The sequence below is a fragment of the Vulpes vulpes genome, chromosome 2 (assembly GCF_048418805.1).
Source record: "Vulpes vulpes isolate BD-2025 chromosome 2, VulVul3, whole genome shotgun sequence".
Classification (NCBI taxonomy): Eukaryota; Metazoa; Chordata; class Mammalia; order Carnivora; family Canidae; genus Vulpes; species Vulpes vulpes.
The window spans coordinates 2,066,556-2,091,704 of record NC_132781.1 but is presented as its reverse complement, the minus strand read 5'-3'; the positions used below and the strand labels follow the sequence as shown (position 1 = coordinate 2,091,704).

The following is a 25,149-nucleotide window of genomic DNA, read 5'->3' as shown; positions in this document are numbered from 1 at the left end:
ACCCTTTCCGCTTCTTTCTCTTCCTTTTTCAGCAAGTATAGCATTGAGAAATATCAAGTGTGTTAACCTTAGAGAACCTGACTTCAGAGAACCATCCTAAGGGAGACCGGCCCCCTGTCTACCTTCATGAACACCTAGGGTCTTGTTCCCTCCCCGAGACACACACCTGTGGAGACTGGGGAGACAACACCATTAGAGGAAATGAAGCAGAAAGTCCTACATTAGATAAAACCATCACAGGACACCCGAGGAGGGCTTAGGTCGCAGCCCCTATGACCTGAGGGCAAAGCTAGCTCCTGTCTGGCCTCTCCGTGGGCTGGCGGCCTTCAGCTCCGCCCCGTCAGGGCCCCCCGCCTCTGGATGCCTCGTGAAAGCGGAGCTCGAGGTCAGCCCTGCACACACGTAGGGTCTTTGCAGACTTCAGGGTGAAAGGGGGTTGCTCGCTGGTCCTGAGGACCAAAGTGCTCCTCGAAAGAGACGCGTCTGCGTAGCGTCTGGCGGCACGCACCCAGGTGCCATCAGGGTAAGGAGAGAGTCGCATCTTTCTCCTGTATAACACGGGATGCCGTCCACATCCCGAGCGGGGGGCGGGGGGCCTTCTGGAGCACGCGCTCCGTGCCCGCTGACTGTGCCGCCCAACCGTTCGTTCCCCAGGGACGCCATCAGGAAGCACGCCAGCCTCCGGCAGATGTGCAACAGTTTCTTCTTAGACCTGGTCTCCACCGTGTGCTTCAAGGATAACACGCCACCAGAGAAGGACGTGATCGACGTCCTGCTAAGTTTGCTCTTTGTACAAAAGGAGTTCCTAAGAGACGCCCCCCAAAGTAAGTCGCTTTCTCCCTGTAGACTTAAAACCGCCGTTCCCCGCCTCGCTTCTTTGTGCCGGGTGTGAACATGACCTGTCTCCCTCTGGTTTAAGGACACTGTGAACACACAAAATCTCTCTCTCCGTTCGACGACATCGTGGATAAGACCCCCGTCATCCGCTCCGTGGTCCTGAAACTGCTTTTGAAGTACAGGTGGGCACAGCGAGCGTGGAGTTTGCTTCTGGAGAGCCCTGCCCCCTGCTTCCACTTGATCTTAGCCAAAAGGCCGAGAAGCCATCTGCCCCCGGCTTCCGTCGTCAGGGTCGCCGCTTTGCCGCCCAGCGCTCTGGGCTCAACTGGGAGGTGGTTCCCGATTTGGGGGAGCGTTGCCACGAGCCACCACCTGGTTTCTTTCTCTGGACTGGTTGTGTGCTCGGCGTCTTCACCTGCAGGCACGTGAGCTCAGCGTCGCCACGAGCGCCTGGTGGGCAGATTTCAGGGAGAGGAGCGCGGTGCCGTGGCGCGCGTGGGAACCCGCGAGGCGGGAACCGGCCGTGCTGAGCCTCCTCGTGCTGGGATCTGGGGGCTGGAACCCCACCACGTCCCCTCGCCCTCGTGGTCCTGCAGGCGCACCGCCTACGTCTCATTGCAGCGGTTCCATTGCTCTGATTCTGTGAAGGGACAGAGAAGCCCCTAGGGTGCCGCTGCTCAGTGGTTTCGACAAATGATGCCATTTTAGAAAATTTTAAGGAAGCTGATCTAGGGCAGCCTGGGGTGGCTCAGCAGTTTAGCGCCGTCTTCGGCCCGGGGCCTAGTCCTGGGGACCCGGATCGAGTCCCAGGTCGGGTTCCCTGCATGGAGCCTGCTTCTCCCTCTGCCTGTGTCTCTGCCTCTCTCTCTCTCTCTCTCTCTCTCTCTCTCTCTCTGTGTCTCTCATGAATAAATAAATAAAATGTTTTTTTAAAAAAAGAAGGAAGCTGATCTGTATTCAGAGGCTTCTTTCAGAGGACACTTTGTACACTCGGCCTGGGCACTGAGTTACTTGACACAGCATTCTTTGAGGTGATGGCAAAATCAAGAGGCTCCAAGAAACATTCCGATGGGGCACCTGGGTGGTTCAATCGGCAAAGTGTCTGCCCTCGGCTCAGGTCATGATCCCAGGGTCCAGGGATCCAGTCGCACGTGGGGCTCCCTGCTTGGGGGGAGGGTGCTTCTCCCTCTGCCCCTCCCCCCTACTCGTGTGCATATGCTCTCTCTCAAATTTTTTTAAAAAGTTCCAATAGGAAACAACTATTTCTAACTTAAATGCCCCAAAGGCAGACTCAGAATAGAGATTAGATACACATTTAAAATGCATATCTTCTGCAACCTGGTCTATGGACATTTCATTTTGCTTTTTATTTTTTAATAGACTGTAGCTTGTGAAAATGAGAAGCGCACACAACGTGCCTCGGCTGCCTGCCGAAGCGAACAGTTACATCAAGGGAGAGCTCTCAGGCAATTTTTGAGTTACGTGCTGAGCCGGCCAGTTGTTTTGTGCGATACCAGTTATGCTTGCAGGAATGGCTGGCATGCTATGGTTACTCAGAGCTGGGTGCTTGGCAGGCATTTCCTCGAACACAAGCAAAGGGAGCCTGTCAGGGAAAGCAACTGATCGTGTTCATGGCTAAGGATAAAATTCAAACTTTTTTTTTAAACATTTTATTTATTTATTCATTAGAGACACACAGAGAGAAAGAGAGAGGCAGAGACACAGGCAGAGGGAGAAGCAGGCTCCATGCAGGGAGCCTGATGTGGGATTTGATCCTGAGACCGCAGGATCACATCCTGGGCCGAAGGCAGGCACTAAACTGCTGAGCCACCCAAGGATCCCCAAAATTCAAACTTTTAAGCAAATATTGGAATTCTGGAAAACTCATACCGTACTCCATGAGCCTATCAGCTTCCTCATGCATAGGGGCTATTTGATGGTCCGGGTTAATGAATGTGAGATTTTTTTTTTTTTAAATACCTCATGGTACAGAAATGTCAACCTTTGCAAGATCCGCATACCTCAGTGAACCACTGTTTTCCAAATGGCCAATGCATGATATCACAGAGTCATGCATTGGTTAAAAAAAAAAAAATCCACTCAAGTGCAAGATAGGTCATTTAACCTTTAATGTAATTCAGTATGAAAAGTGCCTTGACATGGTCTCAGATTGCACATTGCAACTAAACTTTAAAAATTGTTGTTTATCAAGTTTTGGCATTGTGTCAAAGAAAGAGATTTACCATCACCAGGAAATACTGGGAAAATATTCCTTTCCTTTCCAGTGACATAATGCGTGAGATCAGACTTTTTTCCAGGAGCAAGATTGGAGGGCCCAGCTAAATTCTACTAAACCAGGCATTAAAGAGATTTGCAGGGATAGAGAACAAAAGGGCCCTCTTCTTACTAATTAATTTTTGTTCTGGAAAATAGTTTGTTTTTAAAAAAATGTTATTTTTATTTATTTATTTATTCATTTATTTATTTATTTATTTTTGTTATTTTTTTTTAAATGAGTTAATAGTTTCCTCTTTTTTTTTTTCAATTCTAATTTCTACTATTGTAAATATCAATGAATACAACCCACATAAACAAAAGCCTCCTGGGGTTCTCAATGATTTTTAAGACTGTCAAGGAGTTCTAAAACCCGAAAGTCTGGGAAGAGCCGGTATAAAGATGGAATTTTGTATTCCTCCGATATTGCACTAAAGTATTTCAAATAAAATATTACAAACTATATGTCTATATTTATACAGGGAGAGAGAGAGATGGATAGGTAGGTAGGTTGACCGATACTTTGTGTGTGTCTCTCTTCTTTTTTTTTTTTGACATGATAAGACCTGAGATCACCAGATACCATATTTTCCCTCCCATAGCTTCCAAGAAGTAAAAGATTATATCCGGGCTTACTTGTCCCTGCTGCAGCAGAAGGCCCTGGTAACTGAAGATAAAACCGAGCTGTACATCCTGTTTAGCAACTGCCTGGAGGTAAGCACGACCCCGGACCTGCCCTGCTCGCCTCCTGCCAACCGGCTGCACCATGTGGTTGATGCAGTGGAAAGTGTGTCTGAAAATTTACAGAATATAACTTTTGTCGGTGAAGTGACACAGTTGCAGGCACACACGTAAATAGGGTTTCAGCGGGGCGCCTGGGGGGCTCAGGCAGAGAAGCGTCTGCCTTCCGCTCAGGTCATGACGTCAGGGTCCTGGGGTCGAGTCCTGCTTCAGGCTCCCTGCTTCTCCCTCTGCCCCTCCCCCGACTCCTGCTTGCTCTCTCTCTCTCTCTCTCTCTCTCTCTCTGTCAAATAAATAAAATATTTAAAAACGGGGGTGGGGGCTGTTTCAGCAACCTTGCTTCTGTCCCCCGTGTCTGTGTGTACTGCGACGCACGGGCCTGGGCGAGAGAACGGAAACGTCCCCACCCCCACCCCCCACCCCCAGGTAACCGTGCCCGTCTCCCACTGGCCAGCCTACGGCCGCTTTTCTTTTTATTCTCTGTATGTTTGTTGCTTGCCCAGATTTCACACGGCGTGAGAAAAGGAGATCATACGGCACATTTTTACCCCCAGATTTTCTCTTCCCCTCCTTCCTGTCCCTGAAATAAAAGGGATGTTCATTCGCAGTGATTCGATACAGTTACCCTCAAACTTAGGGTATTTCCTTCCTGTTCTCCACCGTCATGCTTTGGAGATTTTGGAAGGTTGGAGAATGTGCATATGAAAAAGAACAACATCCTGGGGCACCCGGGTGGCTCAGTGGTTGAGCGCCTGCCTTCGGCCCAGGGCGTGACCCCGGGGTCCTGGGATCGAGTCCTGCGTCGGGCTCCCTGCAGGGAGCCTGCTTCTCCCTCTGCCTGGGTCTCTGCCTCTCTCTCTGTGTCTCTCATGAATAAATAAAATCTTTAAAAAAAAAAAAAAAAAGCCCTTTCTTTCCCCTGGTGCCTTCCTCCCTAGGATTCACTGTACGAGAAGACCAGAGTGCTGTCTACCAGCGAGGAGCTGAGGTACCTGAGAGAGGAAGGAGCCTTTCTGAAGACCTACTCGATGTCGCGCAGCCCGGAGCCTGCCAGCGAGGCCTCCGTGGAACACCTGCAGGAGATGGCCCGCATCCGCCTGTGTCTCGACAAGGCTTCCCACTTCCTCAGCGAGCTTCAGGACGGCTCAGGCAGGTCCCCTTCTGCACCTTTCTCTACCCCAGGCTTCCAGACTCCATTATTCAGAGATTGGGGGAGCAGGGGCAACTGGTTCTCAGAACCATCCCAGTCTGCATTGTGTCCCCTTTCTCCGGTGTTTTTCACTGTGAGTTCCTAGAGACCAGGGTGCCCGCTTTTTGCCTGGCTCGGTGTCCGAGACAGGTGACCACAGGTCTTCTTGGCCGCTGTCACTCACCCCTCTCTTGGGCCCTGCAGAGACGGCCAGGGAGAAGCAGTGCTACCTGCAGCAGGTCGAGCGCTTCTGCAGACAAGCCAAGAATGACTGGTACCGGGTGTACCTGGTGCGGAAGCTCTCCAGCCAGCGAGGGATAGAGTACGTGCAGCAGTTCTGTGCACAGGGCCATCCGGCACGCTGGATCTTCCCAGAGGGGGCCTTGCTGCGGGAGGTGAGGACACCTGGCCTGTGCCCCCGCCCCCATCCTGCCCCGTGACTGCTCTGGTCCCTTGTGTCTCGCTTCGCTTAACTTGACCCAGCTCGAGACGACGCTGAGGCGGCCTGCCGTGGGGGGACAGGTGCGTGCATTGCTGCTGGTGTGGGGCCTCTCTGCAGGGAAGCTTACCTAAGGCATCGCTTCTGGTCCAGTGTGACATGTGGAAAGCCAAAGAACGGTTCTGTGGCTTTTACTTTCCACCAGTGGAAAGTAATTCAGCTTGCAGAAGAAGTCCTTGCTCTCCTCGGCGGGCAGAGACAGAAAGCATGATTTTGAGGATGATACAACAATATAACAGCACAAAACCCCAGCTTGCATTTTTGCTGCCGGTGGGAGCAGTCGACCTACTAGCACTCACTTGCCCCTGGTCTCCACCCTCGGTACAGGCAAGACGCAGCGATGGAGTCCACACCGCCGCATCCTCCGCTCCCCCTTCCCCCCCATTTCTCTCCCACTCTCACCTCTGCACTGGACAATGAGGAGGAGGAGGTGGCACCTCCCCACACAGCAGGGGACGGTCATGCCCAGGGCTGGACCTCTGGCTGTCATGCCCGGATCATTTACCTATCCAGATGATTCTTTGCCAACTGTGCCCTCACCCCCTTCCCCTGTGACTAACCCCTGTGTTCCTGGGCTTGCAGGAGAATATGCTAAGCCAGATGGATCGATACCTGGTGCATGGTGACAAATATAAGGCTCTTCGTGACACAGTGGGCAAAGCCATCCTCCAGAACGAGCCCCTGACTACTGTGGCTGTTCTGAAGGTAGGACCAGCCCCGGACCTCCCTCTGCACCACACGGCGCCCCTTGGAATCTGCATCTGCCTCATTGGCGTCAAATGACGCTGTGGAAGAGGCACCCAGAGCCACTCGCCATATTGGGCGTCGCGTGTCCACGACCGCGGCGTGCCTGGCCCAGACAGGAGCCCTTTAGCTACTGAGTTAGGGGACAGATTTGCTGGACCTTGCTGACCTGCCGGGCCAAGGCTGCCGCAGTGCCCTCCTGACTGCTCACGTGCATTGCTTCCTCCGAGGTCACCCTGATGGCAGGTGCGGGCAGCACTGGGGAAACTCCTTCCCATGCACATCCAGGATTCCTGGCGGCATGTCGAGGGTGTTTATTTTCATAAAGAGGCAGGGTCTTTAGCATCTAATCTTTATGCAGTGCTGGTCCTGCTTCCTCTTAGAGTCCCTGTTTACCCTGGCCCTGGGCTGGGAAGCCAGTGAGTTAATAAATAGCCTCATTCTGCTCTGAAGTTTCGAGGGGCAGCGAAGTGGTCAGAAAAAGAACAGATGGTGATTTCTGTTCCTCGGGTCCTAAGCACTCTGATCAACTCTGATAAATGTCTGTTGCGTCACAACGGAATGTCCATGAGCCTCGTGGTCTCAGAGTCGCTTGCCAGCGGCGGCCCTCGAGGTGCAGGGTGTCAGGCTGCATCAGCAGGACTCTGGCCGCAGACGGGCCTGTGTAACAGCTGGAGCCTCACTGGCGTCCTCACTTCTTGCTTCAGGGGGGCAGGAACCACGATCCCAAGTTGGCGGCCCACTTCCTGTTAGCGCTCTTCAGAGAGGTTGCCGTGCTGTACCAATCCTGCAACACTAGCCTCCACCCTAAGCCAGAGGTGAGTGTCTGCATTCGAGGAGGTGCACGTCGTCTCCATATCCAGAGGGACTTTTCTGAATAGAAGTAAAAGCCATAAATTATGCCCCAATTTTTTTTAAATTTTTTTTTATTTATTTATGATAGTCATACAGAGAGAGAGAGAGAGAGGCAGAGACACAGGCAGAGGGAGAAGCAGACTCCATGCACCGGGAGCCCGACGTGGGGATTCGATCCCGGGTCTCCAGGATCGCGCCCTGGGCCAAAGGCAGGCGCCAAACCGCTGCGCCACCCAGGGATCCCTGCCCCAATTTTTTTTTAATCTAGGATGGGGTTTTCAACTTTTTTTTTTTTTTTAAAGATTTACTAATTTATTTTAGAGGGTCGGGGGAGGGGCAGGGAGAGAGAGAGCATCCCAAGCAGACTGTGCGCTGAGCGGGGAGCCCGATGCGGGGCTCGATCTCATGACCCCAAGGTCACGACCTGAGCTGAAATCAAGAGTCAGATGCTGAGCTGACTGCCCCCCCCCCGGGCGCCCCTCAGCTGTCATACGTGGAGGAGCAACTTTCTGTCTGACCCAGAACTTTCAGGATGACGATAAAAAGCAAAGTCAAGAAGATGAGATGAGGTTGTTCACAAAGTAGAGTGTCGCAGTTAGCGCTCGGCCGGGTGGCGCTGTTTGCAGATGGAAACGCTCCTGCCTGATTACTGCCCCTCGAGCCGTGTTTGCCTCCATACTGAGGCGTAGTTGCATCCACACGAACGCCTGACTTGAGAACAAACGTTTGGCTTCACATTCATCTTCTTCTTTGATATATTTTTCGATCTCTTTTCTCCTGCCAGCAATGTGAGGCTCTGAACGCGTTCATCGAGGAAGGCAAGATCCTTTCTTCTCCGCACATGAGGCATTTTGCAGCATCCCTGGTGAACAACACGCTGCCCCTGCTGAGGACAGGTCCCGGGGACAGCAGCCTCCAGGGCACAGTGGCAGAACTGGCTGTTCACACCGCAGCTGTCCTCCTGTGTGGACAGGGTGACATCCTGGAACCCCTGAAGAGTCTGGCCTTCTCCCCGGCTCACATGGTGGTAAGACCGGCAGGTGGGCGGCCGTTGGGGGGATGGCATCTCCGGCGGCCTGTCCCTGGGGCCCTTTTGAAAGTGTCCATGTCACGGCTCCTCTCTTGGCCTGTCCCACTTGACACCCAAGTCCACGGTCACGGAGAGCCTTGTTCTGTTTGCCCCTTGGAGACCTTGGAGGTGGACGAGGGGGAGAGTCCAGACTCCCCCTGTCGCCCAGGGCAGTGGCCGTTGGCCCAATCTCTCGCCTTCCTGCAGCCTTCTCTCTTTCTCGGCTTTTCAGAACTCTTACCTTCCGACGATGCCCGAAGACTTGCTGGTTCAGGCTCGGAATTGGAAGGGTCTGGAGACCCTCTCCTGGTACAGTGAGTGTCGGGGTCTGAGACGGTGTCGCATCCTCTGCGCATTGACGACGTCCCTGTGGTTTGTGCCCGAAGGTCCCAGATGTTTGCCTTGTTCTGCTGTCGGGGCTTTTGCAGACACAGGGCGCACGGCTGACTGCGGAGGACGCACACCAGGCCCTTCCTGGGTCCGGGGCGGGATCCGCATGGCATGCGCTTCCCTTGCCTGGAGTGTGAGCCACGCCAGAGGCTCGGGCAGGGCAGGCTCCGGCTACAGCGGAGCGGAGTTTATTTTGTTTGTTCTTTGTTTTTTTTTAAAGATTTTATTTATTTATTCATGAGAGACACAGAGGCACAGGCAGAGGGAGAAGCAGGCTCCCTGTAGGGAGCCACCTGGGCGTCCCGACAACCGAGTTTTTGACCCGAGGACAGTTCTCAAGACACAGAACTGGGAGCTCAAATTGTTGCCTGAGAAAAACATCCTTTTTTTTCCTTAAGTTTTTATTTATTTATTTATTTATTTATTTATTTATTTATTTAAATGCAAGCTTTTATTTTTTATTTTTATTTATTTATGATAGTCACAGAGAGAGAGAGAGGCAGAGACATAGGCAGAGGGAGAAGCAGGCTCCATGCACCGGGAGCCCAATGTGGGATTCGATCCCAGGTCTCCAAGATCGCACCCTGGGCCAAAGGCAGGCACTAAACCGCTGCACCACCCAGGGTTTATTTTTTTAAACAGATAAAGCCAGGCCTTTCCTAGCTCCCTCCTTTTTTTTTTTTTAAAACTTTATTTATTTATTAGTAATCTCCACATCTAACATGGGCCTGGAACCCACAACTCCAAGATCAAGAGACTCATGCTCCTCCGACTGAGCCAGTCAGGTGCCCCCGAGTAAATGATCCTTATAAACCAGCTATAAAAGTTGTCATAAAGCATGCTCTTGGGATGCCTGGGTGGCTCAGTCAGTTAAGCATCCAACTCTTGGCTTGGGCTCAGGTCATGATCTCAGGGTTGTGGGATCGAGCCCCGGGTCAGGCTCCATACTCAGGGCATCTGCTTGAGATTCTTTCTCTCCCTCTGCCCCTCCCCCCCCCACATTCTCTTTCTCTCTCTCTCTCTCTCTCAATTAAATAAATAAATAAATAAATAAATAAATAAATAAATAAAATCTTTTTAAAAGGTCCTACTCTTTAAAAAGAAAAAAATCAAAAAGGAAGGGAGAGTGTAAAATGGGCTGCCCCTGCCTCCCAGAGCAGCCCCATAGGAGACTGTAACGGACTTTCCCTCTGCTCCATCAAATGAAGCTCATGCATATTTTTTGCAAACGTGCTCAGGACATGTTAACTGTACATCCTGCTCTGATTTGGCCTGAGAGGAGAGCGTTGGCTTTCTTTGCCTCGGGCCGTTAGGTAAAACCTCACCAGCCAACGTGAGTCTTGTTGTTCTCTTAACAGTGTGTCCCAACGGTCACCCGTGCTCTGTGGGAGAGGTGAGTCTTGGTATTTGGGGTGGTGTTTGCAGGGCTCTAATGTTGTTCCTCTAGATCTGAGCAGGAGCACGTGGGGGAAGAGCTTGGTGAGGGTCGTGACCTCTAGAGAGCATAGACTCTTTCCAGGGCTCTTTATCGGTGCTCCAGCTAAACATCTAAATGGTGCAGGGGACCTCCAGACCTACCTCTGTATTGTGGGCTGTCATGAGCTGTGGTGGGGCGCTGAGCGGCATTCCTGGCCTCAACTCACCAGAAGCCAGCCACACCGCATGTGGCAACCAGAAATGTCTCCGGACATTGCCAAAGTCCCTCTGGGAGTCAAAACTGCTGCTAGCCATCGTGCCCAGTCCCCGCTGCATGGGGTCAGCGATGCGTGTCTTCCTGTGACGGCAAGGTGTTGACTGGTCGGTCCGTAGGCTGGGTCATTGGCCCAGACAGGAGATGTGGTCTAGACACCAAAGGACGGGATAAAAGAGACGCTGGAGCATAAACCCTGGTGGAGAGAGCTGTGGGTTCCTCACCTCTGCATCCCACAGCATCGGCCAGGGCCCTTCGAGGTGTCTCCTCTGCTTGCCCAGCAACAGGCTGTTGAACTGAACAGAGTAAATGAGAGACCTCAAGGAGAAAACCCAATATATACGCTGTGCGTTTCTGGGGTTTACTCACTTCCTTGTCTGCGAAGCAGGTAGTTCGAGGCACATTCTTCCCGGGACTGCTCTCGGCTCTGACCGTCTGAGGTCTGGGGCTGGTTTGGCCCTGGGACACGCTGTGATTCACAGTCTGCAGTAGCCCACAGCCAGATTTGGCAAAATGAGGCTTGCGAAGGAGCAGATCATATGGTTATATATATATATTATTTTAAACAAAGTCCAAACTGAGTTCAGGAATTCAGTTTGGAGGCTGCAGTAGTGTTCTGGCGCTAGGTAGTGAAGCCCTGGAGTGGTGGTCGGGGGAGCGGGGTAGACCAGTGAGTGTGAGAAAGGAAGGCAGATCACATATTTGTCTACAAAGTGTCTATTTGGGAATAAAACTCAAATTGTCTCTTCTGCTTAAAGAGTCCAGATTTCCTCCCATGCACCATATTTGCATGGAGCACCTGCCCTGTGCCCCGTGGCTCCTGCCGCCGCCAGCACGTGCTTGCGGGAAAATGAGCAATCCCAGTGCCCTCAGCTGCCCCCCGAGCCAGGCGTGGATTGGCCTGCATGGTGCGTTTGCGCATGGAGCACTCCTCCTCCAAAACTGAGCTCAGGCGCTTTTGTCCTTTGTCCTAGTGCGGGAAGCCAATGGAGAAGAGCTACTGCGTTGACTGTGGTGTCCAAGTTGGAGGGGTTAACCACAGTCCTGAGGCCGGATTTCAAGCCATCACGTACGTAAGAGGGCATCTCCTTCCTAAGAGAATGAACCACGGTTTTGGGGGCTGTTTCTATTCCAGTGGATAAACTGATGCAAAGTACAGTATTAGTTACTATTACACATTTGGGCCTATGTCACATCGGACCTCAAGGCTCAGGTCCCTGGGCCACGGTGAGGTGTCTCACCTGTCACTGGCTAACTGGGCTCTTGAATGTAAAGCAGACCACACGGTAAGACGTGTTATCCAGATGTCTTCCATTTGGGTCTGGGCTGTGTCCCCTGTAGGAATGTGTCGGACACATACAAGTGACCTAATTCAGAGGGACATTGAAGGCCGCAAAGCCACAAACCGGGCTTTTGTCTATCTGAACCCACAGCGTCTCACTTGTAAACTCTTAGCTTCCTCCACTGCTTGCGGGAAGTGAAGGAGGCGCAGCCCAGAATCCACAGCACGGCTGGGGTCCGCATGCCAGCCTTCCATCGAGAGGAGTGCGGTTCCCCGTGCACCCCCCACTCCCCGCCCCCAGGTGGCAGGTGGGGCCGCCCTGTGGCCATCACGTATATGGGCTAGTCTGGTGCCATGATTGTTTAAAATGCCCTAGTCTGTTATCTCCACAAACCTTCAGAATGTTCCAGAATCTCCAATATTTTTTGCCACAGACTGTATCTATCATACTGTGCCTCCCATCTAGGTGTGACAGGAAGTTCCTTGCCGGGTCTTTGATCTCAGTGTTCAATTTGGGAAGATGGGATGGGTGCGCCCACATCCCGATGTCCCACACTCAGACTGTCCTTGGCCTGCCTGCTGCCCTCCCCATGCTGATTTCAGGGGGAGAAGCAGGTGCGGACCTCTGTCCTGACACACGGCCCCCGGGTTGCACAGTTAGCCACTTGGCTCAGCCATGTCGCGCTGAGAACGTGGCGGGCTGTGGTCATCCAGGAAGGAGAGGCTATACGAAGACCCCAAAGTGAGAAGTGTGGGTGCGTGAGGATATGTCCTGGAACGCCGTTTTCCTCAAAACGGTGAACCTCGCCTCCATCTCCCAGGAATCGGGGGTATGGCCCTAGGGCCGAGGAGAGAGGACCGTGTTCAGTGTCCACCCTGTCTTCTCTCGTCCTCTGCAGAGACAAGACGGACAGAACACAGAAGGGCCACGTGCTGGGAGCCCCGCCGTCCAGAGACGAGGTGCTGGTGTCTGACCGGGAGCTGGCCCCGGCCGTCTTCCTGCTCATCCGGTTGCTCACGCACCTGGCCCTGCTCCTGGGAGCGACCCAGAGGCCTGAGGTACAGCACGCCCACTGTTGCCAAGCCATGGGTCCGTCGCTCATTTGTAACGACCACTGTAGGTTTCTCACAGTGCGTCCTTTTGTCTACAAAGTACTGGCCACCTCCCGTGGATCGGGGCCGTGTGCTGGTCTGCAGAGCCGTACATTTGCACGTCCTCATCTCCCTGCTGCGGCGTACGATGGCGGGGCGCCGGGGGGGGGGGGGGGAACCACCCATCAGGTTACATAAAAGCCATTTATTTATTTTTTATTTTATTTACATTCAGTTTGCCAACATATAGTATAACAATACCCAGTGCTTGTCTCATTGTGTCTTTTTTTTTTTTTTAAGATTTTATTTATTCGGGGAGAGAGCATGCAGGGAAGAGGGGTGGAGGGAGAGAGAATCTCCACTGAGCACAGAGCCCGACACAGGGCTCAATCTCACGACCCTGAGTTCATGACCTGAGCTGAAACCGAGTGTCAGATGCTCAACTAACTGAGCCGCCCAGGCGCCCCTAAAATCCATGTTAAATGAGCACTCCACGTCTCGGGGTGCACCCGGGAGCAGAGAGGCTCCTGTAACCATGACGTTTACCTTTCCGGGAAAGAAAGAGCGTCCTGTGCCTCCTCTGATGAACCGTGAGAGCAAAATGTTGGGGCTCTGAGAGTTTTTTTTTTTTTTTAGGTTTGTACACAGTATAGTAGGTTCAATGAGTTTGGGATGAGGCCGTTCCCATGTAAGCTTACAAACATGCATCTCGGGGAAGGAAGACGGGTTTTGTGCTGCGTGGTCTCGATGCATTAAGAACAGAGCCGTGAGGGTCTGTGTCGCGCTGACGATGTCGATGGGGTCCCCAGGCCGCGCCCCATCTGCTCTGCCGCTCGTTTGATGCGTGCTCCGGCCACCTCACGAGCATCCTCCGAGGAGCCGCCTCAGGCTCAGCGCCGGCCCCCGACACACTAGGTCTTGTGTCTCACAGGCTGTGATGCGCATCATCAAGCCTCCGGTGCAGGATCCCAGCGGCTTTCTGCAGCGGCACATCCACAGGGACCTGGAGCAGCTGGCAAAGACGCTGGGGAGGAGCGCCGACGAGGCCACCACCACCGTGCACCTCATGCTGTGCAGCCTCCTCCGCGGGCAGGGCCGCCTCTCCAGCTGGAGTGAGCACATGGGGCGCCGCGGGGGGCAGGGGCAGGGCTCGCAGAGCCTGAGCCAGATAAAGGGAGCTGGGAGACGGGTGTGGAAGAGCCGACGGAAGGATGGCTCGCCCTTGCGTTTCCCCTGCGGGTTAAGACCTGAGCTAGCGGGGTCGTGTGCACAGGGGTGTTAGGGGCACACGCCGCGGGGAGGCTTAGCAGTTTCGGGCGCCCGCCTGCTGTGCTGTGCACCATCTCCGGGACGGGCCATGTGTGAGTCATCACTGGCCGGACACCAGTGTCTGGTAACTTATTGAGACGTGTGCTCCTTGGACCCCTGGCCTGTCTGTGGGGCCTTCTGCTTTTCCTGAGGACGTGGCTGCCCAGGCTGCCTGACCGTGTTGACGTGTCCACGGTTTGCTGTGTGGAAACGTGGGCTGCAAACCCTGGTGGTCACTGAGCTAAACCGAAATCCATAGACAGGGACGCTCCGTAAGGTAACTTAGGAAAACGGTTCTGAGTGACGGCATCGGGAGTGACTTGGTTTTCTTTTTTTTTTATGTTTCTTCTCAAAGATCATGGGGTTGGTGGGAACAGCAGGAACCATTTCTAAATACTCAGGTTAATTTAGGAAGAGGCGCCCCACCCGCCCCTGGCCCTGAAAGGGTGCGTGATTTCAGTGTCACCTTTAGGTCGTGTTCACGGAGCTGCCGTGGTTTCTGTTCCTTGGGTAACTCACATGTTCCCTCATAGGGCCTCCCTGTTTCAAGGCAAACCTGGAGACCCGAGAGCAGAGAAACAGCTGGGAGAAAGCCATGCAGACCCTCCTTCTCCCTGAGCTGGAGGTACGCGGCGGCCGGCGGCCCTGCTGGGAGCCTGCAGGCGGGTGTCCCGGGTGTGTCGCAGGCGCTCGGGCCAGCGTCCCTCGCGCAGGTGCTGTTGGGGGCTCTGGCCGTGCCCAGCCCAGGGCTGAACCCCCGGACACTCCACTGTCCTGCTGTCCCTGCGTCCTCCGCCCGAGGCCGGGCAGGCAGGTGGAGGGGTTACTCTGAGTCCAGGAGGTGCAGGCGGCTCTCGCTCCACCACCTTTTACAGCAGGATGTGGGAGCAGCAGACAGACAGACAAACTCTCATGCAGATACCCACCGAAAATGTGTGATTAGTCCCTCCTCTGTCAGATAAGAACAGTACTGAGAGTTTATGAGCCCAACGGGAAGTAAAAGTCAGTAAAAGATCAGGCTTAGATCACAGGCCTCTGAATCTCCTGTTTGGGGAGACGAAGCCTGCACACAAGGAGCTTGTAAGCGGTCACGATGGACACAGCCAGTGCGACCACCTGCTAGGGCGCTGGGCCGCGTAGGGCAGACTCCCCAACTGGCCCGCTGCTGAAGCCGTGGGGTGTCCGAGCCCACGTGAGTGGCTCACCTCGGGGCCCCCGGGCCCTTCTCTCGCCCAGCACCTGGAGAAAGCCCTGCTGACGGTCACTGCCAGCATCAGCCAAGATGAACGGATCAGCTCCAACCCTGTGGCCAGAATCGTGTACAAGGACCCAACAGTCTTCCTGCCCCACCTGCCCCAGAAGAGCGTGTTCCACTGCTCTAAGATGTGGACCTGCAGGAGGAAGGTCACCGTTGAGTACCTCCAGCACATTGTGGAGCAGAAGAACGGCAAAGAAAGCGTGCCCATCCTCTGGAAGTTCCTGCAGAAGGTAAGGCTGCCCCGCTGTGACCACGCGCCCACCTGTCCCCGGTGCCAGGAGCCCCCGGCCATCCGTGAGTGTCAGTTGAAGGAAGAAGCGTTCATCAGGAGTGCATGACCAGGATCAAATGGCCCCAAACCTCCCCTGTTCCCAACCTGGCCTTGGGGCACGGGGGCAGTGCGGTGAGCCGGTGCCGTCGTCGGACCGCAAACACGGCCCGGGTCAGGCTGGTCTGCCCCAGTCGGCTGCCGGGCTGATCCCCTCTGCAGTGCGTTCCCAGTCCAGCAGAAGTGTCTGTCGGCGGTGAAAGGGCGGGAGCTCCCGTGGACAGGGTTTCCCAGGTCTCCCGTGGAAGCGCCAGTCCCGTTCCGCAGCAGATGCTTGGGTCCCATCCTCAGACAACACGCAGCGGCCTACGTTCCCGGCCCTTCTGCTCTCGGCAGATTCTCTGTGCACCCAGCCCCTCCCAAGGGCTCACGACGCCGACTTCTTTCACGAGCTTTTGGCAAACCCACGTGAGGTGTCGGCCCCACAAGGGCAGGGGCTTAGTCCTGTTCACGCCTCCATCCTCGGAGTGCAGGATGCTCGGCGAGCGGGTGGCGGGCTCTTGTGAGGGACACAACGGCTTCGTCCCCCGTCTGAGCAGCCCGACGCAGCGTCACGTGACCCAGCACGTTGCCCAGACCACGGGCAGACAAACACGGGTCCTGAGCCAGCCCCAGAGTCTCCCCAGGGACACCTTCTAGGTGAACTAACACATGGCCGGGCCGTCTTCCCTCTCCAGGAGGCAGAGCTGAGACTCGTGAGGTTCTTGCCTGAGATCCTGGCCCTGCAGAGGGACCTAGTGAGGCGGTTCCAGAACGCTTCCGACGCCGACTACCAGTCCATCCGATCCTTCATTAGCAGCCACCAGGGAGGTACGGCTCTGCCCTAGTGAGACGTCGGCTCCCCAGTGTTTGCGGACCTGGCGATTGCTGCAGCTGGGTCGGGCGGGTGCCGTCGGGGCTCCAGGTGCTACACGCCGTGGGCTTTTAGGGCAAAGCGGCCGGTGCGTGAATCCCGCCAGCCCGCCAGAGACTGTGCTTCGGCCACACCCGCTGCCCCGGCTCCAGCCCCGGGAGCACCATACGATGCTCCTCTCCAGAGCTTGGGGTGTAGTCACTTGGACCTGACGGGGCAGGTGTCTTCCACGGGGATCTCAAGAAGTGTTTTTTTTTTTTGTATGACAGATGGGTTGAAGCAGTTGTTTCACAGAAGAATCCAGATCTTTCTGTCAACTTGGAATAAGCTGAGGAGATCACTGCAGACCAACGGTAGGCCCCACGCCCCCTGCCTCCCGCCCAGCTCTGCCGTGCGATCCCACGGCGCCATGCCCCATGCGTGTCACCTGTGACCCTCTGGGTGGAGGCAGCTGGGACCCACAAAATGACCTACCGGAAGGAATAAATCCCTGGTCACCTTGGGTCTGTCGATACGGACTCAGGACAGGGTTGGGAACGTTGGACGCCAGTCAGGGGGAAGGCGGAGCCATCAGGTGTCCCCGGCTCCAGCCCTGTGGCTGCGAGGTGTCCGCTGCCCTGCGAGTGGCAGCCAGATGGGGCCGGTGGGGGGGCCTCTCTGCTCAGAACACCCTGTCCCGCGAAGGTGAGATCAAGCTGCCAGACAGCTACTGCAGTGCCGACCTGGACATGGACACCAACTTCGAGGTCATCCTGCCGCGCCGCCGCGGCCTGGGCCTCTGTTCCACCGCCTTAGTCAGCTATCTGATCAGCCTGCACAACGACATGGTCTACGCCGTGGGAAAGTTCTCCGACGAAAACAACAGGTGAGCGCCCGCATGCCCGCAGGGCACAGGGCACACGTGAGCCCCTGGGTCGGGCTCTGGGGGGCCGCATGTGCACGGGGCACACTGGATGCTGAGACTCCGCGTCATCCCCCAGCTACTCCGTGGACGCCTCTGAGGTCACAGACCTGCACATCATCAGCTACGAGGTCGAGCACGACCTGATGCCGCTGATCCTGTCCAACTGCCAGTACCAGGTGGAGCAGGGCAAGGAGACGCTGCAGGAGTTCGACCTGGAGAAGATCCAGCGCCAGGTCACCGGCCGCTTCCTCCAGGGCAAGCCCAGGATCACCCTCATGGTGAGGCGGACCCCGGGCTGGTCATTGTGTTGGCGCGTCTGTTCTGGGGAAGTCGGCCCGGGTGTGGCTTTCTTCCCACTCGTGGTTTCCGAGCGAGGCAGGGTGGGGATGCCTGTGCAGCCCCGTGCTCCCCCAGAGGCCGTGCCCCCGGCTCTCCCGAGCTGCTCCCGGGCCTCCGTCCCCCTCGTCTTCAGGTCCCAGCAGACCGGTTGTTGGATCTCTCCCCCGACAGCCCCTGGCGGCTGCACCTGAGCTCTCCTCTCCCCGGGCAGCCTGTCACCCGGCTCCACGGCCACCCCATGTAGCTCCCGCTCCCTGCACCCATCCCTACTGTGACTACCACGCAGCACTGTGACTACCACTCCGTCCCCACTGCTCCCCTTGGCGGTCGGTCCCCGGTGGGCATCCCGGGGGTGCAGGGTAACACCCACGCTGCTCGTCAGGCCTGTCTCTGGCCACTGCTCGCAGACTGCGTGGACTCCTGTGACCTTGCGCACCGGACTGCCCTCCTTCCCTGCACACACTGTGCACCCATCATGTCTCTCCTTTTCGTTTTCTCCGGGCCAGTGTTGTTCCTTCTGGGCCCGGTGGAGACCTTGTGCATCCGTGAGCCCCCTCACTGCCCACAGTTAGGCCCTGAGCTGCGTGGGCACAGAGTCACGTCATCACGTCAGCTCGCGCTGCCCTGTCCCAGGCCGTGGCCCGTAGTGGTTGACCGAGTGCAGCAACCAGAGGCCCCCACATTCCTGCTCCCCCTGGCGCCTCGCAAGCCTGCAGCGCTCTGCGTGCTGGCATCTGCGTGGCCATCGAGGCGAGGTCCGGGCCCCTCCCTGCATTTCTGTTGGCGCAGACCTGGGGTCAAATGCAGATGTCACACGGCAGCAAGCGGCATGCTCCGCCCGGTGACGCGCAGGACAGCACGGCGTTGCCGTGGAGTTACTGTGCAGGAAACCCCACGGCGGATTCCATTTCCAGAGACTGTTTTCTTTCTCAATTTAGGGAATACCCACTCTGGTGTACAGACGTGACTGGAACTATGAACAGCTCTTCATGGACATCAAGAACAAAATGCTACAGGTGATCGCAATGCACCTTATCATTTGCGTGGTGCTTCCGCCTGAATCGTGGTGCTTTCCTCCTGGGGGGACTGCTGGGCCTCGCTCGGGCCTTGGCCGGGAGCACCACGGGGTGGCCTCCCTGAGCTCCCTGAGTCCGCCGCCCTTTCCAGGGCGCAAGCAGGACAATCAGCCAAAACGTTCCTGCTGAAATCCTGGCTAGCTTCTCAGTGATGACGTCACGCCGGGTAGGCTGACGCACAAGGTCCAGAGAACTTACCTATTCCTGGCATTTGGATTCCCATGTGTGGAGTGTGTGTGTGGTGTGTGTGCGCGTCCACGTGAATATCCCCACAAAACTGTTTTGAGGGCTCCGTGACTTTGGTCTGTGTCTGTAAAGAGTCCGGAGTACTGCTGCCACTTAAGAGTCACGACGTGTTAAATGTCATTATGGTTCACGGGGTCGTCCCACCTTGTGCCCTTGGCAGCGAAGAAGGTAAGCGGCGTTGCCAGGTAGCGATGTGCGGGTAGCCCCAACCGTGGACCTCTGTCCTGCCTTTGACTCCCTAGAAACCCCTCCCCAACGCGACCATCAGCTCCATCCGTGGACAGCTGCCGTCCTACAGCGATGGCTGCAAGGCTCTGTCTGTCATAGAGGTCACTCTGGGGTTCCTGAGCACGGCCGGCGGCGACCCCAACATGTCCTTGAATGAGTACGTCCAAGACATGCTGCGCATGGGCGACCAGGCAGAACTGGTACTAAAGGTGGGTCTTGGTTGGGGCCCTCCTGCTTCCTGTAGGGTTGGTGCTATGGGGGGGGCCACGGACCACACTCTGGGGCCAGAGGCAGAGACGCACCTGCAGCGCAAGACTCTGACCAAGGCACGTGGCAGGTGGGCACCCCCTCCGCCCCCCTGCAGCACTCCAGCCACCTGCGGCCACCTGGCTCTCCCGAGACGCGGCCTGAGGTGGGGATGGGGGGGACACTCTGGAGGTGAGGCCGTGGCTGGTGGTAGGGTAGGGAGGCATCTGAGGGTCGAGGAGCCGAGTAGCGGGGGAGCAGAAGCGCCGCCACACCCGCCTGTTCGCGCTCAGCCCCACGTCCTGTTCAGGAGCCCGTTGCTCTTGCAGGCCTTCAACAGATGCCAGCTGAAGCATGCCATCGCCCTCTGGCAGATCCTGTCCGCCCACAGGTCGGAACAGCTGCTCCGCCTGCAAAAGGTGAGCACAGCTCCGCTCCCACCGCACCCGCACATGCACCCGCACCTGCAAGGGCGCTCCCCCTCCCCCCAGCTCCTGCTGCCTCCCTCCTGCTGTGTTCTAGGAGCCCTTCAGGGATATTAGCAGCCGGTACAAAGTTCATCTCAGCCCAGAAAATGCCAAGTGTCTCAGCACTTTCCTGAATCAGACGGACCTCGACGCCTTCCTCCTGGAGCTCCATGAGATGATGATCTTGAAACTGAAGAGCCCCCAGGCCGAGGACAACTTCAGACCTGAGTGGAGGTACGTAGGGGTGCGCAGGTGTCCCGCGGTCCATCCCGTGATCTTTCCCAGACGGGGAGGGGGACCCGCCTCACCTCAGGAGCCCTGCGCCCTGCTGTTTTACCCACTCCGGGCACCCCACGGGCTGGCCTCTGGGGTTTGGTCTCTGTTGGGTTTTTTTAAGTAATTACAGAAATCCTATATTCTTGTTATAACAAGTGTACTTAGGTCAGAGATGTGCATTTTATTTATTTTTCTTTTCTTTTATCGAAGTGTAATTAATGTAATGTTATGTTAGTTCCGGGTGTAGAATGTGGCGATTCAGCAGTTCTGTACGTTACTCAGTGCTGCTCAGGCTACGAGTACTCGTAATCCCCTTCACCTGTGTCACCCGTCCCCCCACCTCCCCTCTGGTGACCACTGGTTTGTTCTCTGTACTTAAGAGTCTGGTTCTTTTGTTTGTTGGTTTCCTCCTTTTTTCTTTATCTGATTTGTTTCTTAAACTCCACAAATGAGTGATATCACGCGGTACTTGTTTTTTTCTGACTTACTTCTCTTAGCATAACATCCTCTAGTTTGATTCACATCGTTGAAAATGGCAAGATTTCATTCTTTCTGATGGCTGGGTAATATTCCACGTCTTCTTTATCCATCCATCCGTTGATGGACATCTGGGCTCTCTCCATAGTTTGGCCACTGTGGACATTGCTGCTTAACATTGAGATGCAGGTGCCTCTTCAAACCACTACATTTGGATCTTTGGGGTAAATCCTTAGTAGTGCAATCGCCGGGTCATAGGGCCGCTCTATATTCAACTTTTTGAGGAACCTCCATACTGTTGTCTACAGTGGCTGCACCAGTTTGCATTCCCACCGACAGCACATGAAGGTTCTGTTTTCTCCCGAAACCATAAAATTCCTAGGAGGGATCCCTGGGTGGCACAGCAGTTTGGCGCCTGCCTTTGGCCCAGGGCACGATCCTGGAGGGATCCAATCCCTGTGGGATCGAATCCCACATCAGGCTCCCGGTGCATGGAGCCTGCTTCTCCCTCTGCCTATGTCTCTGCCTCTCTCTCTCCCTCTCTCTCTTTCTGTGACTATCATAAAAAAAATTTTTAAAAAGACATATATCTAAAAAAAATAAAAAATAAAAAAATAAAATAAAATTCCTAGGAGAAAACATAGGCGGTAGTTTTTCGACATCGGCTGTAGAAACATTTTTCTAGAAATGTCTGCTCAGGCAAAGGAAACAGAAGCAAAAAATAAACTATTTGGACTACACCAAAATAGAAACTTTGGCACAGCAAAGAAAATCATGAACAAAAGGCAACCTATGGAACGAGAGGTTTTTGCAGGTGACACATCTATTGGGGAGTTAGTACCCAAAACATATAAAGAGCGTACATAACCCAACACGAGAAAGAGAGAGAGAGAGAGAGAGAGAGAGGAGATGTGCATTTTAATCTCGATAGAAAAAGCCACACCTGGGCAGCCCCAGTGGCTCAGTGGTTTAGCGCCGCCTTCAGGCCAGGGCACCATCCTGGAAACCTGGGATCGAGTCCCACATCGGGCTCCTCGCATGGAGCCTGCTTCTCCCTCTGCCTGTGTCTCTGCCTCTCTCTGTGTGTCTCATGAAAAAGTAAATAAAATCTCTAAAAAGAGAAAGCCACACCAACATACAGTATATGAGAATACCCAACACTAGATACTCTCCATTTTGGCCAATCTATTGGCCAAAAACAGGTCTCATTTTCACTTGTATCTTCCTATTTCCTAGATATTTTCCTAATGTATCTGCTAGTTTTGTATCTTCCCCTGAATTATCTCTTGACCTCCATTATGTTTCTTTCGGGCTATCCTTTCTCATCCTCTTAAAAGATTTAAGATTGACCTCGTATTTGTTATGTTACAAATGCTCTCCCTCAGTCTTGAATTTCAAGGAAGCCAGACCTGGTAGCTTCTTTGTATAAGGACTAGGAAAATGCACCCACCAGGGTCGTCCTCACCCCCTGGGTGCGAAGTAGCCTGCCATACTTTGTCTTGTACAGTTATGGTCTCGTGCTGTATGCGGGCTCTGTTGACCGGTTTATTTTTTATGTGTGGTGTGAGGTAGGGACTTACCACTCCTGTTTTCCTACATGGATGGTCCAATCCCAGTGCTCCTCGCCAGCACGCTTCGTATTTGCTGTCTGGCACACATATGCACACATTTGTATTCTTTGAACATATTCAACGAGTCTTTACTCTCCTGGACTTTTAGTGTAGAGGACAAAGACCCCTTTCCTAGGGAATTTAGCATCTTGCTAACCGAAAATATGAAATGGAATACAAGCTTTTTTCGAATGGCGAAGCTGCGTGCTCATAAGGCAGGTCCCATTCGCGGAGTGCCTAAGGGGACGGGACCCGGCGGCCACCAGGGTCAGCTCCATTCCGGGGTGTTTGTGTGGCGCGGGGTGGGGAGCAGCAGGTGTGTCCTGGACCCCCAAGCCCCGGCCCTAGGCCCTGCTCAGGCATTCAGTCGTTGGTTGGACCCAGGGACGAGCGCTAAGGCTGCCCTGGCCTTCCAAGGGACAGCGCCTAACCTTCTGGCTCTTTCCTTGGCTTTTCAGCCTGAGAGACACCCTAGTAAGTTACATGGAAACCAAAGACGGTGAAATTCCTCCTGAGCTAGAGTACCAGTTCCCAGAGGAGATCCTGCTGAGCAACTGTGTCCCCGCCTGGAGCCTGGCTGTCGGGCTGAAGCGGGCTCGGCACGCGAAGTAGAGCCCACCCTGCTGGCGACCGGGGACACGGGCTCCTCCGTCCTCCGCCCCGGCGTGCTGTGCCCTGCGCCACGCCGCTCCCGGAACAGATGCGCGGTCCTGGCCTGCCTCACCTCCCTCCCGGGGCTGGGGGCGCTGCCGGGAGGGGAGGCCTGGGGGCCCCGCAGGCCGACCCAGGGCGGGGAAGCAGCGTTCTTGGTTTTGCTTCCGTTCTCTCGCTAACGCACCCTACACGCACGGGGAGTCCCGCTTGCTTCTTCCTTCCATTCCTCGTTTGCACAATGAAGAGCCTGGAGTGACGGCCAGATTTGCTTCTGACTCTAGAGATTTTAAATTCCAAATGAGAGTTTATCAGTTAAACTTGGATCAAAGGCATGCTTCCGGCATTCTCATGGGAACTTCTGGACGGTCCAGCCTCCTGCTAAATATATGCGTGGTCTTGACGTGGTCTCAGTGTCCCTGACGTGGGACTCTCCGGTCCCTCCTCTGAATCTCAGCCACGGCATAAAAACAGACTCAGAACACAGAACCCGCCAAGTTTCTGAAAAAGGAAAAGACTAGCCAACCAGCTCTGATCCTGCGCCTTTCGTACTGAGAGTTGGGTCTCTCTTGCACAAGGTCCTCGGATACTTGTGGCCTCCGGACGGTCTCCTGCTCCCAGGTGGCTCAGCACCCATCGGCACTGGGACGACTGCTGTGGACAAGTCACAGGCAAATGTCTTCGGTTTACATTCTGAATGAGTTAATGACTCCATCAACTTGAAACCGGGTCCTCGGGGGGAGAGCTGCAGGAGCGGAAAATGCCGCCAGGACCGCTGGGACTCTGCAGCCACAGTGGAGGAAGCCTCAGGCCGAAGAAACTGCCCCCCACGCTCCTCGGGGTCTGATGAGGGGGATGCACGGGAATCCAGACCCCTCAGAGATTAACCTGATACAACATCCATTTGCACCGAGTAAACTAGGATTGCTCGGATTCTAGACTATGCACAGGTACCCCCCCACCTTCCACCGGGGTTGCCCATTTCGTGGACCAAGGGCGTGGGGGGACTTCTTCAGGTCCTCGACTCGCACTTGGAATTCCTTTGATACCTCCAAGTTGGGACGGAGCTGGCGTGGCCATCAGGTGCTGCTCTGCGTCCTCACCGTGCCACACCTTACCGGGGGAGTCCGGTGACAATCTTGTGCTACGAAGCTTTTTTTTTTTTTGGCTGGGAATTTCCCCCCTACTTTTATGAAAGGTTTTTTAACTATTTTGTTTTGTATGCTATGCTTTCAAAGCCTTAACTGTCTTATCTAGCGTTCTCTCATTTGTACAAAAACACACTGGCGTAGCACAGGCAAACGTAAATTTTATTATACTTGTCATACTTGTTTTCAATAAACTTGAGTTTTGCTGCTAAAGAATCCTCCTCTTTGAGGGCAGAGCTTCTATTTATGGCAAGTAGACATCAACTCAGCTTTGGGGAATAAAGGTTTTGAGAGGGTTTTTTTTTTTTTTTTTTTTTGTGAAAATGAACTAGTAGACGCATCCATAAGAGTGGAAGGTTCCAAAAACAAAATGCACTCTGCATTTGATGGGATGAATACAGGGGGTTTACTGTATGTTGGCAAATTGAATTTAAATAAAAAATTTAAAATAATAATAATAATAAAACAATTGTCAAATTAGGCTATTGTGGATAAAAAAAAATAATGAACATCTAATATGATAATCTTGAACTCCAAAACAAATTAAACTGTGGTAAGTATCCTTTGTTTGAGAAATTAGTAAAGCATGTTGTATATTTGGAAAACTTTATCTGAAAAGATTCAAATAAAAACAGCTCAGTGGCTTTTTAAAAAAAAAAAAAACATTTTTTTAAATGTACTATGGTGCAGAACGTGGGCGGTAAATGTTTGTCGGGACACAAGAGCAGCAGAGCTCGGGGTCCACTGTTGGCCCCCGGTCCCCAGGCGCCAGGCTCTGGGGCAAACACGTTGGCCTCGGCCTCAGAGTAAACCCGCCCTCCCTGCCTAAGACATTTTCTGGAAGACAGAAGTGCGCCCGCTGACACGTGCTAACCGGGGTGGGAACAACGGTTCCGCCTCGGTAAAAGGAAATAAAGACGCAGAAGGGAGAGACACCCGGGTCGCTCAGTGGGGTCGCTCAGCGGTTGAGCGTCTGCCTTGGGCTCAGGGCGTGACCCCGGGGTCCTGGGATCGAGTCCTGCATCGGGCTCCCTGCATGCAGCCTGCTTCTCCCTCTGCCTCTCTCATTAAT

The 25,149-nt window shown here is 54.4% G+C and overlaps 1 protein-coding gene across 5 annotated transcripts in view; it reads left to right on the top strand.

The window, feature by feature from the left end:
• The window catches only part of RNF213 (ring finger protein 213), a 97,610-nt gene extending 73,209 nt beyond the window's left edge, over positions 1–24,401 (top strand). For all 5 annotated transcript variants that reach the window (XM_072746414.1, XM_025999910.2, XM_025999909.2 and 2 more), the window contains 24 exons: positions 655–824; positions 920–1,019; positions 3,714–3,825; positions 4,791–5,001; positions 5,246–5,436; positions 6,123–6,245; positions 6,992–7,102; positions 7,924–8,166; positions 8,441–8,522; positions 9,957–9,991; positions 11,263–11,357; positions 12,470–12,629; positions 13,594–13,774; positions 14,504–14,595; positions 15,207–15,458; positions 16,234–16,366; positions 16,679–16,762; positions 17,094–17,274; positions 17,390–17,591; positions 18,591–18,668; positions 19,217–19,411; positions 19,778–19,867; positions 19,971–20,149; positions 22,737–24,401. In XM_072746414.1, the coding sequence (XP_072602515.1) occupies positions 655–824; positions 920–1,019; positions 3,714–3,825; positions 4,791–5,001; positions 5,246–5,436; positions 6,123–6,245; positions 6,992–7,102; positions 7,924–8,166; positions 8,441–8,522; positions 9,957–9,991; positions 11,263–11,357; positions 12,470–12,629; positions 13,594–13,774; positions 14,504–14,595; positions 15,207–15,458; positions 16,234–16,366; positions 16,679–16,762; positions 17,094–17,274; positions 17,390–17,591; positions 18,591–18,668; positions 19,217–19,411; positions 19,778–19,867; positions 19,971–20,149; positions 22,737–22,890 (3,454 nt within the window). In that variant the 3' untranslated portion in view covers positions 22,891–24,401. The remainder of the gene's footprint in view (positions 1–654; positions 825–919; positions 1,020–3,713; positions 3,826–4,790; positions 5,002–5,245; positions 5,437–6,122; positions 6,246–6,991; positions 7,103–7,923; positions 8,167–8,440; positions 8,523–9,956; positions 9,992–11,262; positions 11,358–12,469; positions 12,630–13,593; positions 13,775–14,503; positions 14,596–15,206; positions 15,459–16,233; positions 16,367–16,678; positions 16,763–17,093; positions 17,275–17,389; positions 17,592–18,590; positions 18,669–19,216; positions 19,412–19,777; positions 19,868–19,970; positions 20,150–22,736) is intronic.
• The last annotated feature ends 748 nt before the right edge of the window (positions 24,402–25,149 follow it).